Below are 17588 nucleotides of genomic sequence, written 5' to 3'. Positions count from 1 at the left end.
CCGAAAAATGGCTTATTTAAAAAAAAAATAAAATTTGAAAATCATTCACGTTATTAAAATGTTATAAAACTTTGTATATTTCAAGAATATATTTCAAGAATATATTATATTTCAAGAATGGAGGTTCATCTTTTGTGACAATATTATATTTCTATTCAAATCAGAGGCGGATCCATGAATAAGTGTATCTTTGAAACTAAGTCATTTTGATCACGTAATCTGAAAATCTTTTAGAATACTTAAAAACCATCCTGTCTTCAGGTCCAGGCAGGACAACAAGTCATGATGACATCAAAATGGCATCCAAATGGTTTCAAAATGATTATTAAAAGTCACTTTTCGATGAGTCACGATTCTAATAAAATATCATTTTGATATTATCGTAATATGTTGACCTGCTTGGGAAACCACTTACATTTTGTATATCGTATTTCATATATAAAACTTTATAAGAGAAAAAGAAAAGTAGCGAAATGGCAAAATTAAAACAATATTTTTTCGGATTACACCGCTCTTGCGCCAAACCTTCATCGATTGCGAATCAAGGGTTCACGGTCAGTACGCTAATTCCGCGCCCCAGGGTCGGTAAGGTTTTCCGTGCTGCTGTTGGGGATACTGTCCGGGATACTGGCTCCAGCCGAGGGTGCTGCCGCCCAAAAGCGGCGGCATGGCACCCGGACCAGGCGGCATTCCGGCGGAGACCGAGCTCGGCGGTGGTTCGTAGCTGCTAGCAGTGGAGGTGGATGTCAATGTCGTGGGAGCCGAAGGCACCGCCGAGGATACGGCCGATGGCGGATGTTCTCGATGGAAGCTCTGCAGGTGCGATAGCAGACGCAGTCGAAGGGGATCTCTCTCGTCCAGGCCCTCCATAGTCACCAGATAGCGACCGACCTCGGCGGCGCATTCGCCCCAGCCTACTGCATGATAATCCATAGCCAGCTTTGTGCTATCGTAGCCTTCTGGTCCTGTAATTGCAATTTGCATTGTGATTATGACGACGATCTCGATTATCGTTAAGCATGATAAATTAATAATATAATAATATTATGATGATAATAATAATATAATGTTAATATATTAATAAACTAATAATAATACAGCCCCTTAGCTATAAATATAAAAATACCCTTCATTTATTACGTTTTCTTGGAAAAGGCGATAATAAAGTCAAAGAAAAACTAATAAAATATTAAAGCTAAAATATTATAGAAGTAAATATTATTTTCAACTGTATTTTTAATTTTTTAAACATTTGTTGTTATAAGATATATAGAATGCTTACGTCAATTTTTGGAAGTGCTTTATATTTATGATTAAGATCGTAATGCGATATTAAATAAAATTAATTTCATACATATATTCGAAGATTTTAAAATGCACGATAAAGAAAGTCTTCTCGAATTTATAATGAATCTCTATATTTATTTATAAGAAATTCTGAACAAGACGGAAGTTGATTTAACTTAAAGTTAAATTAGATTTTAGCTCGTTATCGAACTTCGGAGAAACGTAAATATGGAGACAAAGTAGAAGAATTTTTATATGATATTTCTAATAACGTATGTAGATACGGAAATGCATTGAAAACTTGAATTTCTCCACATTATTTCGCTATACAATTATTTAAGACGCCAATGTTGCAGTTCATTTCCTGAGAATGTTATTCCCCGAAAGAAAGCAGGTGTCAAAAGATGATATCGCCGATTTTTCCGGTGCTTTTCTCGAATCACGGCCGGCTCGCAGATTGACAACGTGGAAGTGCATCTGCGGACGGTGAGAGATCCTTTGTGCATTTTTGGTTTTCGCGGCGCAACAATAGTCCGGGGCGTACGAGCACCGAGGCGAGATGGGCGCCTTGGCTTTAGTAGCAGGCGGCTCATTGTGTATAATGTGGAATGGGACAGGTAGCGTGGGAATCGTTTAGACCCCCATAGGTCGGCCTCGCGGGCCACATGCGAGATACGCACGCATACTACCAAGTGGAGTGTCCTACGTTGTTATGCAAGTTCTCAAACCACCCTGTGCAAACATCACTTATACGAAAGAAAGGCTACTGCGTATCGTACAACAAGCTCTCATTCGTCAAATCATTGCGCGATCGATCTTTGCTAAAGCCTCGATAAGCAAGTGGCCTTGAAACTGCGGAAACATCTATACAAACGGGACATGTCCGGAGCTTGCTTTATATTTAAAAAGAAATAAGGGCGAAACATCAAAGAATGTCAAACTCGAAATATTAAACTCGATAAAACTTTTGCAAATTAGATCAAACTTTTTTAAACCAAATAAAACTTTGTCAAATCAAATAACATTTTTTTTTTATTACTGTAGGGAAATATAATGTCCATTTCTATCAATGTAGTACTTTAATTTCGGTTTAATTTACTCTTTCTCTTTTTTTAATCCTTAAATTTCAGCCATATAGGATTTTTTAGCACAATTTAGCAAAATTTCGCTCTCAAATTTTCTTATTTTTATTCAAATTTCAATTTTTAATAAATAAAGGTTTTAATATTTTAGTTAGGAAACTAGGGTAATTGTCCCTATTAATATGCCTTTTAGCCAATTTGCTTATTACTGAATTAATTATTAAATATTGTAGCTTTAATTTTATCTGCTTACAATCAATATCGGTTTTTCAACTACTTCTTTTTCTTATAATATTTCTTTAATCTAAAAAATATTTATATACTTTTGACAAAAGTAAAAAACATGGGTAAGCGGCGATAACTCTATTAATGTGTCCCAAATTTGCTCCACATTTGACTCATTTTAACATACTAAAAGGTAATAAATTTAAGCTAATTGTTTATGTTAATATTACATAAATCATTATTTCAATTATATTTATTTCAAAGTATACTCATAATTCAACGTTTTCAGCTCATATTTATTTCAAAGTACACTCACAATACAACGTTTTTAGCTCAAATACAGGGCATATTAATTGGGACAAGCTTAAAATCTTGCAGTACGTATTATTGGATTCACATAAATTCCTCATATCTTTCGAAAATTATTTAAAATATTTTAATATTCAAAAAATAAAATATTATCTTCGGTATCGTATTAATAATTTAACAAAAAAAATAACTTAACAAAAAAAAATTTTTTTTCTTATTTGTTTGTGCTAATTTTCTTTATGACTTATCGAAATACAAAAGCACACTAATAGGAACAGTAACAGACACAGTAATTGGAACAGTTACTCTATTCGATAATGTGATATAAAGAGCTATTGAAAAGAATTTTTTTATATTTTTTAAAAGACTAGAATAATAAAACTTAATTGGATGAAAAATCCAGAAAAATAAAGGAAATAAAAATATGAGAGCAGATAAAAAGGGGAGAGCAGATAAAAGGGAGGTTAAAAAAGAATAAAAAAAATTAAACCAAAATTAAAGTTAATCTATATTAAAAACAGATAAAGAAAATTGCATTATTTGATAAGATATTACTTAATCTGACAAATATACGTAAAACAACGAAACTACTCGTTATCGAAACGTAATTCCCGAATGTATATATTAGTGCTCCTATCATTCTCGCCAATCAGAACCGAGATGGTTTTATTTGGCGATATTAAATTTAATATCGCTCACTTTTGGGGACGGGTCGCGCCCCTCGCACGCATTTACAAATAAGGAGGCCACCGCGAGCGAACGAAGCGAGCGCTCGCGCACATGCAAACGCACGCGTGATGGTGCGATGTATGTCCGTGCACGCTTATGCGTAGCTGGTTTCCCACAGGGTTCGACATCTGCCCCAGGCCCGATCCGTCGAGCGCCTCCCTCGCGAGGGGTGCCGCGCGGGACACCTCATCCCCGGGCCCGCCGCCACCAATCGTGGGAACACCACTTCCAGAGAGTCGTTGACTTCCTGTGCTTCCCACAGGATCTACGCGCCCGGTCCAGCACCTGCTCGCGTAGATCCCGTTTATGCTCGAGCTCCTTTGCGGCCTTCACGGGAAACCATATGCCACTACGATTTTCTTGCGATTTTCTCCACGACGTCGTATTTTTCGAAAAGATTTATCATGAACTAATCGCTCAATGACGAAAAGAAAAAAAGAAATGAAAGAGAAAAAGATTTGTAAATAAAAAAAAATTGATATTATAGTGAAAGTAAATATAGGTAATATTGCTAAATATAACTGAAGCAGTGTACTTAAAGTTGTAATAAAAATTTTCCTGAGAATATTTTTTAATTAATTTTCAAGTTGACTAAATTATGTATTTTCCCTGTTATTTTTGTAATAAAAAATAATTATACTACTAATATTTACTTCTTAAAAAATAATTATGGTGATAAAATGAAATATGTATATTTATATCATTCGTGAAGAAATATTGAAATTACAGAGGGACAGTTATAATATATAAAATTATAGAAACCTTGCAAAATACTAATCTTGGAAATCTCATTTATGTATCTACGCTGATAGTCGCTCTCCCGATCAATCTGCTTAATAAGGAAACGCAGAGACGACAGATGGGCATTCGGTTACGCAGTTACAGTTAGCGCTGTTCGCTCTTACGGCCAACAGGTGTCTTCCGGTGGAAAATAAAGGGCTAAAAACGCCGACTAACAGAAAGACGTAATAATGGCGGAAGAATCAAATTGATGCGAGTGTGTGAGTAGTCGAATCGTGAGATTAATGACGGGGTTGAGGAATTTCAAGCGAAGGAAAGAGGTGTCTTATTGATCCAGGAGGATCATCTTCGAGTTCCGCTATGCTTTGCAATGGGAAAGAGGCGTTCCTTCCGGATTCGGGGACCTTATTACTCGACACCGTTACATCTTTCGATATATACTTCCGTTATGTAACTTTCTGCGGAAAGCGATAAATATTGAACGATTTTTCAAATGTTCAGTGTTGTTAACGGATTAGTTAAATCAAAATTGATTTTCTCCCATTGTTTGATGACGAATATCAGTCTAATTAATTTTTTTTTATAATTCTTAGAACTAGAAAAGGATAAAAAATATATTAAGCCGATCGATTAATCTACATTAACAGGAATGGATATAAAGTCCATCAAATTAAACTGTTCCTAATTACTAAAGCTTTTTTGTCCTTAATTATAGAATCTTTATTCTAAAAGATTAATGTCCGTTTCCATTAGATTAACTTTAATCAATTGTTTCTTCAAATTAATTAAACATATTCAAAACTCAAATAAAATAAAATGAAATCAAATTAAATTGTGTAAAAAAAACAAAAAAATTGTATTAAGATAAAATAGGATAAGATATTTTATTACTCATTACATTTGAATTTTTTACATAATTACTTTGATAATTCAATAAAATTATTCAAACCTATATCTATCTAAATTTTTAATTACTTCAGCAAAATATTGTGTTTTCTATGTAAGAATTTTCTAAAAAAAGATAAAGAGAGTAAGTTGAACCGAGACGAAAGTTAATCTCCAATGATGGAAACGGGCTGAGAAATAAAAATAACACCTGGAGATGTCAAGAGTAATATTAGACAAACGAGATTTGCAGCCTTCGCGGTAGAATGACAACTTAATTTAAACGATAAATTCGAGTTACACGAAGACGAGAGGGTTGAAAAAAATGCACGATCTTACCCTTGCTGCGAAGTGTGCGCAGATGCTCGACGGTAAGCTGCAGAATCTCAGCCTTCTCCAGCTTTCCGCTGTGAGGATCCCTCGCCGCTGCCGGGACCAATCTCCTGAGCTCGCCGAGGGACGCGTTAATCCTGTCGCGCCGCTTCTTCTCGATCATCCCCCTCCTGCGTTTCCGCGATGCGTGCTGGCATGAGTCTCCACCGGGCGAGTTGCATCTGCAAAGGGAATTTCGAAGGAAGGGTTGAAAAACAGCGTCAAGACATTCTGTCTATCTGTCTGTCTATCTGTCCGTGGTCTTCCTTTGTTTTGGACTTTTGCGACTGGGAGGGCGAGAGGAAGTTGTTTTAATTGTACATTGTTGATCTACCTCGCGGAACGCTCGACAACTCGCTCATTAATTTCGACCATGCTAAAACAATACCGTTCTGATTGCGATTTTACCACGAAACAAAGAGGCGCAATATGTCGCGTTGGCGACCGACTATCCAATTGTTTCAACGAGTACATTAAAGAATGGTTTAATTAAGAATATTTTCGATGTATATTCAATTTTGAGAGAAACTAGAAATGTCTATTCAATTCTGCCGAGCAAGATATTTCTTCTTTCAGAAAGAGAATTTAAACTTTAGAGACTATATTATAATGTGAATTGAACTGAACTGCTTTAATTCTTGTGTACTACGATTTGTTTATACGAAAAATCTTTCTCGCTTCTTATATTAAATAATGCTGAAGAAAGAAGAGCTAAAAAAATAAATATACGTACGGCTCTTTGCCGCTCTCCTCCGAGAATACGTCGTCGCAATCTGAATCGCTCATGGTCCTCTTCAGATTTCTCTGCTGATGTCCCTGACTTTGCTGCGACTGCTGTTGCTGCTGCTGCTGCTGCTGCTGTTGTTGTTGCTGTTGCTGACTATTATCTTGACTTCTCAATTCCGTATCAATCTTCAGTTCTAAGAACTCGTGATTAGAGCGCAACTCCGGCATCTCTGGTCTCATGCTTGATATATCCTGATGCCGGACATCCTGGTGCCTGGACAGTTCTTGGTGCCTGGACAGTTCCTGATGCCTCTGCATCTCCGTCGAATGTCGCAGATCCGGCCGCTGCATCTCGTGTCGCAGTTCCTGACTCCTGAGGTCACCTGGACCAGTCGCGATAGTGTGTCGCAGATCACCGTGGGTGGCAGGAGGACGCATATCATGATGGTGACGCATGTCTGGGTGCTGTGGCGTCGGCTGATATGGGGGATGATGCGGTGGTGGCGGGTAACCCCAATGGTGACCTGACGGCGGCGTCGGCAGCGTCGACAGGTGACCTGGCGCGACCGCGCCGGAAGTGATCTCGGAGGACAGCAGGGTGCTGTTGTCGTCGGAGCGCGCGACCACCACCCGCCACATGTTGCGTCCGAGAGAGGTAGAGAAAGTTAGAGAGAAAGTCGGATAGGAGGATCGATGTAATCGATGAACAGCTCCGTGTAAGGACACGAAGGTATGCTTAGTCGATTGACTTCGCTCGATTATGCGCTACCGTCTAATGCGATGTGTCGATGTCATAACGATGCACGGACGAGGTATCATTGCAGTCGCAATACAGTCGATGGAGAACGATTGTCAACAGATCTCAATAAGCATCGGCCGTGTTCTGATCGGCTTTTAGCTGGCGAAGGAAATCGCGATCGAGCAATCAACTAATAACTGAAATGCACGGACGACACTGCGATCATCAAATGATGTATAGCCCTTCTTGTTTCTTTTCATGAGCGTACGATTTTCTCGGGAGATATAACTCTATTTGATTGGTATCTGTCTAAAGTCTGATCACTGTCCTTATAAAAAAATCTGTAGAGTTTCTTCAACGATTAAAAATCATTCTATCTTCACCAAGTATCTATGATTAATCTACAGGTTTGATTAAGTATTATGATTAAAAAATGAAGATCAGGATCTTTGCAGAGTCCGCGAAATTCTTGACAAAATTTCCAGTATCTTTTCTCATTGTGATGTAGCACTTTGTGTTTCTTTTTATGGACATACAATTTTCTCGAGAGAAGATATCCTCATCTACTCGATTGATGCTTGTCTATCACTGTAGATCAGTAGAACTTGTTAGATAATTAAAAATCAAAGCTCGAGATTTTTGCAGGACTCACAAAATCTCCGATATCTCTTGTTGCAGATAATAGCACCACGAATTAAAAAAAAGAATAGCAAAACTCGTGTAGTAGGATTTTCGAGGCTTTTTTAAATCCCTTAAAATTCTGAAGTACGTTGAGACAATTTCTTCACGGATTAATTGATCGCGCGACTTCCAAGTTCTTCTGGTGACGTTTCGTGATGGAACGACACTCGCGCGGACGGAATCTTATGGAAGGTCATGGGTGCCCACGCGGCGGGATGTGGTTTCCGGACAGCGAAAGGAACACTCGGGTCCTTCGGCGCACTTGTCTCACGCGGGTGGCGGGAGTTTATCGGCGACCACGTGCCGCGGCTACCCGCGACGTCGTTCGCGGTCGCGTGCGTGCTCGTGGAGGAAAATGCGCGACTGACGATCGGACGCACTCTCGGCCGGTGCCGTTGCTACCGCTGCTGTTGCTGCTGCAGGCTGCTACTGCTGCTGCAGGATGTGCGTGTGCACTGGTCGCGTGGCGGCCGACGTATGTCGTGTGCGGGAGGACGCAGGGACGACACACGACCGCGTGGTGTATCGGCGATCCTGGTGGGGATGATCGGAGGTGTGCACCCTCGGGATGGAGAGTGGGGCACCGGAGGGGCCCCGCGAGGTGAAAAGCACCCCGCACACGGCGTACAAGAGAGAGCGAGAGAGGGTTGCCGTCGAAGGGGGAACGCAAATCGGGAGGGGCGATTTTCGTGGGAACGTTCGTGGCGACTTGTGTACGAGAGTGCGTGTGTGCGTGCGTGCGTGTGTGCGAGCGTGTGGACCCTTGATTGTGCGACTACCGGTTGGATCCTGTGCTGCACTCGGTCAAGGAGATCGAGGAGGAAGAGATCTTCTCGCCATTCCGGCCATCAGCGGATGTGAGAGAAGAAAGAGACCGGAAACGGTCCTTTTCCAGGCTGGTGTGAATTCCCATCGTTTCCGTTGGAATTGTCGCGTTTGAAAATTATTATTTTCCGATGCTGTAATTTTCTTTAAAGGCTTATCATTTATGTCTTCTAGAAAGCAACGCAATATTTTTAACTTGATGGTTCTTATCGTCATTGAGAAATTTCATATAATGTTATTTTGTTAATCTTTATTATGTCAGATCATTTTTAAATGAGTTTGTCAAACTGTAAATTTCCAAATATAGATCTTTATAGAAATCCAATTGAATTATACTATTAGACAGATAATGATTAACTTATTTTAAGTACTAAAAGCACTAAAACAACAGCATTTCTTAATACTCAAAATAAGTACACTGAAAAAAGAATATTAAATTTTAATAAATATTTGTTTGAATATGTATTTACAAATATATATTTTATATACAAAAACCATTAATTTGCTTTAACTCATTTTTTATTAAGTAAATATTTATTTAATGTAAGTAAATGTTTACTTAGTATTTAAAGAAATATGTATTAAGATTCAGTACATTTTTCTTTGATGTAATTAGTCACTACTTTTCAGTATTAAATTAAAAGATTCATCGAAATTTCGATCCTACAATTTCATTCACATCGAAATACTTCGTCATTCTTAAATTCTTATAATATCTCTACAAATGGAGGTGAGAACTGTGTTTTTATTCGCACGCGAGAGAGAGAGAGAGAGAGAGAGAGAGAGAGAGAGAGAGAGAGAGAGAGAACGAGTAATAAAATCATAAGACAATCAGCCGAATGTCTTCTTTCAATTTCTCGAAAAGATAGACGCGCGATATAAAATCATTCCGGTGCCACCCTCGCGTGGGTCAACCCCCCGTCTGCGTTCGCACGCTTGTGCGTACGTCGCGGAGACGTACGTTCACGCGTGTCGGGAGTGCGGAGGGGGACATTCGCGAGAGAGAGAGAGAGAGAGAGAGAGAGAGAGAGAGAGAGAGAGAGAGAGAGAGAGAGAGAGAGGGGCTGTGATCACGATAAAGTTCACACAGGAATCGTATGCGGCACGCGCTCGCATGATTATCGGCGCCTGGGAACGGAGCTGACTAATCGTATCGTTAACTTTTCAGCGGGGATCGACCGGACCGATTACGCGACGTGAAATGCAGAAAGTAAATTGAAAGTCCACTCTGGGAAAAGTTGAAAAGAACTGAGATATGCGTGGTACGGACACAGTATATTGTAAAAGGACTAGAAAAAGAAATAGAATTCGCACAATTTTAGTCACTTATAATTAGTAATTTATTTTCCGCTTAGAAAATATTTTAATCTTTCTCTGATAAGTAATAATTTTTTTTTTAATTTAAGAAATATCTAAGAAATTTAAGAAAAGTATTTTATATAATCTCTCTCTCTCTTTCTCTCTCTCTCTCTCTCTCTCCGACAATTATATAGTAACTTCCTTTCAATTTAAGAAATGCTTAAAGAATTTAAGAAATTCTTTTGATCGATAAAAAAAATATAAGTACATTTCTTAAACTACAGAAATTAACAAAAAATATGTTTTAACAACACTAACAATAATCTAAAACATTCTTGTTAATTCAATGACACTTCATGACAGTATTAATGAAACAAATACGCCATGCTCTTATTTTAATAAAATTTGTTTCATTAATACTAAATTGAATTAATATAATTATTTTTAATTAAACTACTATTGGCTAATGTTATAAATACTCATTTTTTTCAATATATAAGAAGAAATTTAAATAAATGTGATCGAAAAAACGTCTCAATATCATGGAGAAATACAAAACGTTCACATCAGAATATTTTTAAAATTAAATTAAAACAGATAATGTATCATAAATCTATTTTAAAACAATATTTTACAATTTTTATACATATAATGCATGTTGTAACATTCTCATTCTTGTAATTACATACATGATGCAAAAAATTTAAGTTCCGTAAATTTCTATCTTTAGATTATACACGCGAAATCAGTTTCGCGAGAAACTGCAGAACATCGTAAACAGAGATTGGGTGCAGATTAACATTGTGTTACGTTTGCACGAGAAGGTTGGTTTACTTCCCTGGCGATTGCATGCCGGATGAGTGATGAAAACGGTGCGACGATGATCACAGCGGGTATCGCGAAACGTGCACCGCGTCGCGTGCACACGTCCAGCACACGTCATCACACGATCAAGAGTGTGAGAGAAATAAAAAGAAGGAAAGAGAAAGAAACAGAGAGAAAAGGAGAAATACAAAGTAGATCGCGTGGCTGTTTTTTTTTTTGCACCTCGCACAATCGATCGACTATTCTTCGTCACCCCGAATTCACAGTCTACCCTACGGATAATCCTTATTTCGTATTATGTAATGTCTTCCTGCGCGGACCCATCGTGCCTTTTAATGCCTCCTGGACAGAAATGCAAGAGAAATGCACTGGATTCCCATAGGTATCACGTGATCGCGCATTCCCTAGCTGGAAATTTTACAAAGGGATGATGTAAATTCAAACCGAAACTCGAATCTGTCGAAAGATCAATTTTTGCAGATTTTTTTCGGGCTACTTTCTTTATTGAAATAAAGATTTCAATCTATCGTATATAGAAACCGTATATTACGATATATCCGATATTTAATAGATTGGAAAATCGTTATTCCTTATTCTTAATTCCTTATTCCTTCTATAGTGGCTGCATTTTAAGAATTTGAACCTATCAGAAATCATGTACTGTGGAATACATATTTTCTAATAGTTTGTGATCTGTTCCCTATTCCTTTGATTGTGCGTAGCCCCTTAATCGACAGGAAAGTCTATGCAAAAACTTCTGTCAAACACGAATTTCAACTATACATATTAAGGCTAAATTACTGAATCACACTGTAATTGTAATCAGGAACACTAGTTATCAAAAAAGCAATCCAATCCCTTGAGTTAAATATTTTATTATTTTTAATTTCCATCTGTGTTAAAGTGTAAATTAATCCATTTTTATAATTAGTTTCGACACATTAACGCACTATAATAAATTCAATCAAATTTAATTTAGTAATTTTTGAGTTACATTTTCTTGTTTAACTCTATGATTTTAAATTATGATATATTGAGCAATGGAGCAATCTATAGAAATAATTAAAAATAACTCAAATTGGATATAATTTAACATTATGAATTTAACAGTGTAAGTGTTTTATATAATTATTTTGATGATCCAACAAAAAATTACTTTCTGATCTGTATTTAATTAAATTTGAGACTACTTCAGTAAAATCATTATTTTCGTTTATTCCTTATTCCTTCTATTGTGGATACACCCTTATTCTTTATTCCCTGTTCCCTATTTTTTTGATTGTGCATCATCCTAAGGGGCTCCGCACAATAAAAGGAACAGAAAACAGAGAACAGAGAATAAGAATTTCAGTCTATCAGGAATCATGTATTGTGGAATACACAGTTCTGATTCTGATCACAGGTTGAAATTCTTATTCTTTGTTCTCTGTTCCTTTTATTATGCGGAGTCTCTTAGGACTGTGCACAATCAAAGAAATAGGAAACAGGGAATAAAGAATAAGGATGCATCCACAATAGAAGGAATATAAGGAATAATAGGAATAAGAAATAAAGATTTCCCTTAATATTCTAGAATTTATTGTCAAATGACATTAAGCACGAAAAAAAGCATAAGCAATAGAAACAAAGAATAAGTACACACCACCAGAATACACGATTTCCGATAAGTTAAAATCTATTATTTCTTGTTTCTATTGCTTGTGCTTTTCGTTGTGTTTAAAGCTTTAGAGATTATTTATACAAGCCGTAATCTATAAAAATTGATTAATCGAATGAAAGAGAAATAATCGAATGATTAATCAATTCTTACGGATTATGGCATAAATTAATTTTTTTATAAATGGACGTGTTCAAGACAAACTTGCTAGCCTGTTTGCTGAACGATTAATGTGATTAATTGGATTTACAATATAAGCAACCAATCGTATTCTTTTGCTCAGCGAACAGGCTAATTTTGTCGATTTGAATGCATCCAATGAGTCTTTAATATAAAAAATCTATAGTGCAGCTAACGTAAACTATAGATTTTCAGAGTATTAAATTTGGAACATATGCTATAAAGATGCCTTTCCATATTGACACTTAACATCCATTTTCAACATCAAAATAGGTGATAAAAATTGAATATCAAGCATTAATTTTGTTTCTGTAATGTTCATGTAACCTGTTTTAGCGTCAGTATGAAGGATATCTTAAAGAAAAAAAATCATTTAGTTATTTCTTCCTCTTCGAGGCACGTGGTGCATTGTGTTCTTGTATAATACACAGTATTGTTTAATGTTGAGATAATGTCGATAGATTTTGATTATTGTATCATATTTTCTGCAGATGTTGGATATTTACGAGTTTTTAAATATACCTACATAATAAAATGTCTGTGAATTTATATAGACAAGAATATTGATAAGTTTAAAATTCTTTTTGTTTTCTTTTTGTTTTCTTTTGTTGTAATTTTTGGAGAAATGTACATTGCTACTGAGTAATTGTAGAATAATGATGCATGCGCATTAATAATTCAGAATCGGATTGCTTCATTTAGTGATTTTTTATTAAAGTTAAAGGCTGGGATTCATTGCATTCTATTGTACTTGGATATATATCTATATATACTACAAATACAATTGGAGTCACAAATTTTCAGCTCCGGTTTAGAATTACTAATCGTCTGTTTAAAAACTAACAAATAATCGGGACGTAATTTCTTTGAAGCGGAGATTATTGAATAGTGTTTGCTGCATCTAGATTATTATACATGAAATGACGTCATCTTATTTTTACAAGAATATATATTGTCCTCATCGATGTTTTAAATAAAAAAGTGTTATCTTTTCTCAAATTATCTAAACAATTTTCTTGTTTAAATTATTTAAGATGAAGATCAATTATCTAGTTAATTTGAAAAAATGTAATACTTTTTTTTTCTAAGACACATATAAAGATAATATATACACTCATATTCTAATTTTGGGATTTTGATGCGAGATTAATCGAAAAAAATAAAGTTGTTGGATTCGGTTATTCTAGCGTGCAATTTATTTAACAGAAGAATGATCAGCGCGTGTAACAACGTCCGTTGTCTCGATCTTTCGTCTCTAATTCGATCGCTAGTCTTTTCTCGAAACTTCTTATGAAATCATAATATTATTTTCGCGTATAGTATTCTCTGTCGATTTTTATTGATATGTATTTGAATAATACGGTTGAATTTTGCAGATACTAATAAATGATTTTTAGTTCAAAGAATTGACTTATTAAGATATTTTAATGCAGGTGCGTTATGTAATCAATTTCGCTTTAAAATCCCAAGCAATAGCGAGAACCGAGTCGAGACATGTTAAAAGAAATTGACGAGTTTAAAGACTTCTCGTTTTTGCTTCCCGACAAGCGATCTCCGTATATGTGTGCGAAGTAAGCATGCTCGTAAATCCGGATGCGCAAGTGAACTTGTCGCACACTAAGTCTGTGGGCAATTGCCACTTTAAAGATAAGATGAAGCCATTTAATGTATTGATAGATATCTATAATATATAGATATCTATATAATTTCAATAGATTATCTATAATTTCCTCTAGATATCAGCAAATACCGATCCAACAATCTTCGTTTTAAGTAAACTGCGTGCGATTTCGATCTTGAAATGTAATTCTAAACCGAAACTGGGATTCATGCATTTGTATTCAAACATATTTATTGAATATCTTAAATTCTTAGACAATTGTTGATTTCTGATATGACGTCTTTAGTAATGGATATTCAGTAGTCTTATTCTAGATATTTTTATGTCGATCATTCGTACGCGATCCATTACCAAATGTCTGGATTCGCAAGGGCGAATCCAGACATTTATCAAGGGGGAAGACCATTGATGGATTTATATTTTTGGGTTGATTTTGGGATTACTGTATTTTTAAAATATCATGCACCAATTGTAACGAAAAAGGGAAAATTTCATTATTTTACATCGTTCTCGCATCTTTCCATTCTTACTACTTATTATTAAATTTGCGCGCTGCAAGTGAAATTTTTTTACGATCAATTGAAAAAATAGACTATTTAAATTATCATTAACATTACACTGAAAAAGTATTATGTAAATATTTAACTCATAAAACATTTTATTTAAAATTATATCAGCAAAAAATAACATATAGGAATAATATTTACAATAAATTATATAATTTACACTTTCTATTTCTAGTAAACCTATCCAACACTGTTTCTTCAACAATTTTTACAACAGGTTTTTAAATTTCAAACTTTTTATGTTTTATGTTGTAAATTTTAAAATATCAAAAACTTGTTCAACAGAAACGATACTTATCGGCAGACATAGCAATATTTTATGTAGTCTCGCAATTAGTAACTTTCGCATAACGCTGCATAACTCGGTATTAACAATAGAGCAGTAAAAATCTGTGGGAGTTTTTAAATTAAAAAATATTTTTGGAATATTAAAATTGTGATTAAACATTTTAGAAGTATTAAAAATATATGTACATTTCATTACAAAATATTTTTAATAAGGAGACTTCAAGAGATGGGGGGGGGGGGAGGGCATAGCTCCTTCAGTGATGCGAAAGGTTCAGATCGCGCAAGGTTTTTTTCGGTCAATATAATAATAATCCGAATAATAAGGTTATTCTATCTTCGGATAAATTATTTCTATGTAATAATTTATACTACTTACTGGATAAATAACAAAATAAAAGAATAAGAGCATAAGAGAGTAAGAGAATAAGACAGAGTGAGCTAAAGTTTATCAAAAGATAGATCAATCCAGCCTAATTAGTTTATTGTTTATTAGTTTCAAATTCATGATTTATTAGATGTAAAAAGAAATCCATTATTTTTGCATGAAATTGAATGGAAAAATAATGGATTTCTTTTTATTACACCTAATATTAATTTTATTAGGTATTTTAGAAATAAGAATACATATTTATGACACAATATCATTATATGTTTTTGCAAAATTATATTATTTTTTTACATTTTTGATCGATAAATGAACCTAAACAATAAAATTGCAATTTTTAATAAAAATATTCTAGTTTTAAATTTACAATATATACAGATCCGATGAATTTTGACAAAACGCTCGTATGTAAGATAGATAAAACGGACTAAACTAAGTCGAAAAGTCCTTTATCATTTTGCAATTTTCGTAATAGTTATCACAAGATATTAATTATTAAAAATTACTGAATATTAATTTTCAATAATTTTTTATTCAAATACTACTTTACAGAAAAACAGCAGGAGACAAATATTTATTTTCTTCTCATGAACTTCTGAGAATTTTTTCTGAACTTTTTAATACCATATTTTCATATGTCGGTAAAAATAGCTGCCAATATATACATATGTATAAGAAAATGCGGTACAGAAAAGTTGATAAAAATTTTGAAAAAAATCTTAAAGAATTCTATAAGAAGAAAGTAAACAATTTTGTCTCTTCCTTTTTTTTCCATAAGTTAATAATATTTTAATAAAAAATTATTGATGAAAAAATATTCGCCATTTTTAGTAATTAATAACTTGTTAATTGCGAAAGTTGTAAAATGGTACAGAATTAATCGACTCAGTTTATTCCGCTTTATTTATGTACGAGCGTTTTATCAAACCTTATCGGACAACTTATATATATATCTACAAAACATCAAGATAATAATAAATTATAAAATTATTATTAAAATTAATATTATATTATAAGATAATCATTTAAATTTGAAACAATCATACAAATAATTTCACAAAATTGTCAATCATTTGCATGATGAGATCTGTGTAAAATAGTAGATTCCCGATAATACTTTGTTTGTGAGATATTTTGTCAAATTTTGAATAAAGAAAATTTTGAATAAACGAATTTTGACGAAGAATAAAGTTATAATTTTTCAAGTGATGATATTAAATAAATTTATCAACTTTTCAAATAAATAAAAGATATTCGGATAATATTAATTTGTTGTGCTTTCTGTGCTTTTTCGTGCAAAACAATCATAAATAGTTTTTATTATTGACTGTTTTTCTAGACATCAAAAATATCCGCTGTTCAGGAAAAAGATCAAGGTTTTTATTAACACCTTTGGTTTCGATTCTGAAAAAGATCGTCTTGGCTTTTGGTTACTCAAAGTGGAGAGGTATATTAAAAATTTATTATAAAAAAATATTTGACATTTGTATGAACTTTAATAATACAAATGGTTATTCAATATATTTTAAATGTTTTCTTATGTGTTTAGAAGTCGATCTAAACAGAGAGTATAAAAAGATATTTTTATCTCATAATATATAAAATATGAGAAGAAATGAAAATATAAATCTTTTAAGAAATAAGATAAATTTTGTTTTTATAAAAATTGAAAAAATATTGCTGATAGCAAAAACATCTTTATATTCTCTATAGTTACATTAATTAGTATATAAGAAATGAATTAATGTACATAATACGTCATTTATATTATTTTATAATGTCATGTAATACATTTTACATTTCGTAATATATCATAACACAAATATACAACATTTAAATTTTCTTTATTTATATTTTTTTCAATAAGTTCAGTAAATTGATAGAATTGATAGTTTTGTGTAAATTTTGTTCAATAAATTGAACAATATGTAGCAGTGCAAATAATTCAATTATTAATCTTTAGCTTGCTTTTATGCTGCATTACTTTATTCTCTGATACTTTATTCTCTGATATTTTATAATTTTGCAACTAAATTAAGTATATTAAGTTGTGCATCTATAATATATAACGAAAAATATGTGATAACACTATCTTTAAGTAAAAGAAATATCTTTGGGCTAACTCGTCGGGAGAGGAAATATAAGTGGAAAAAAATTTATGTTTTA

General features: G+C 34.0%; 1 protein-coding gene across 1 annotated transcript; it reads right to left on the bottom strand.

The window, feature by feature from the left end:
- Nucleotides 1-555: 555 nt before the first annotated feature.
- On the bottom strand, nt 556-7079 carry LOC108694384 (hairy/enhancer-of-split related with YRPW motif protein-like). Its single transcript, XM_018203813.1, has 3 exons — nt 6364-7079; nt 5598-5812; nt 556-965 (listed from the first exon to the last, which is right to left on the bottom strand). Exons 1-3 carry the CDS (start codon nt 6993-6995, stop codon nt 556-558), a joined length of 1257 nt encoding a protein of 418 aa, XP_018059302.1. The 5' UTR covers nt 6996-7079.
- Between the last annotated feature and the right edge of the window lie 10509 nt (nt 7080-17588).

Source organism: Atta colombica, unplaced genomic scaffold, assembly GCF_001594045.1.
Source record: "Atta colombica isolate Treedump-2 unplaced genomic scaffold, Acol1.0 scaffold12, whole genome shotgun sequence".
Classification (NCBI taxonomy): domain Eukaryota; kingdom Metazoa; phylum Arthropoda; class Insecta; order Hymenoptera; family Formicidae; genus Atta; species Atta colombica.
This window is presented reverse-complemented; position numbering and strand designations above follow the sequence as displayed.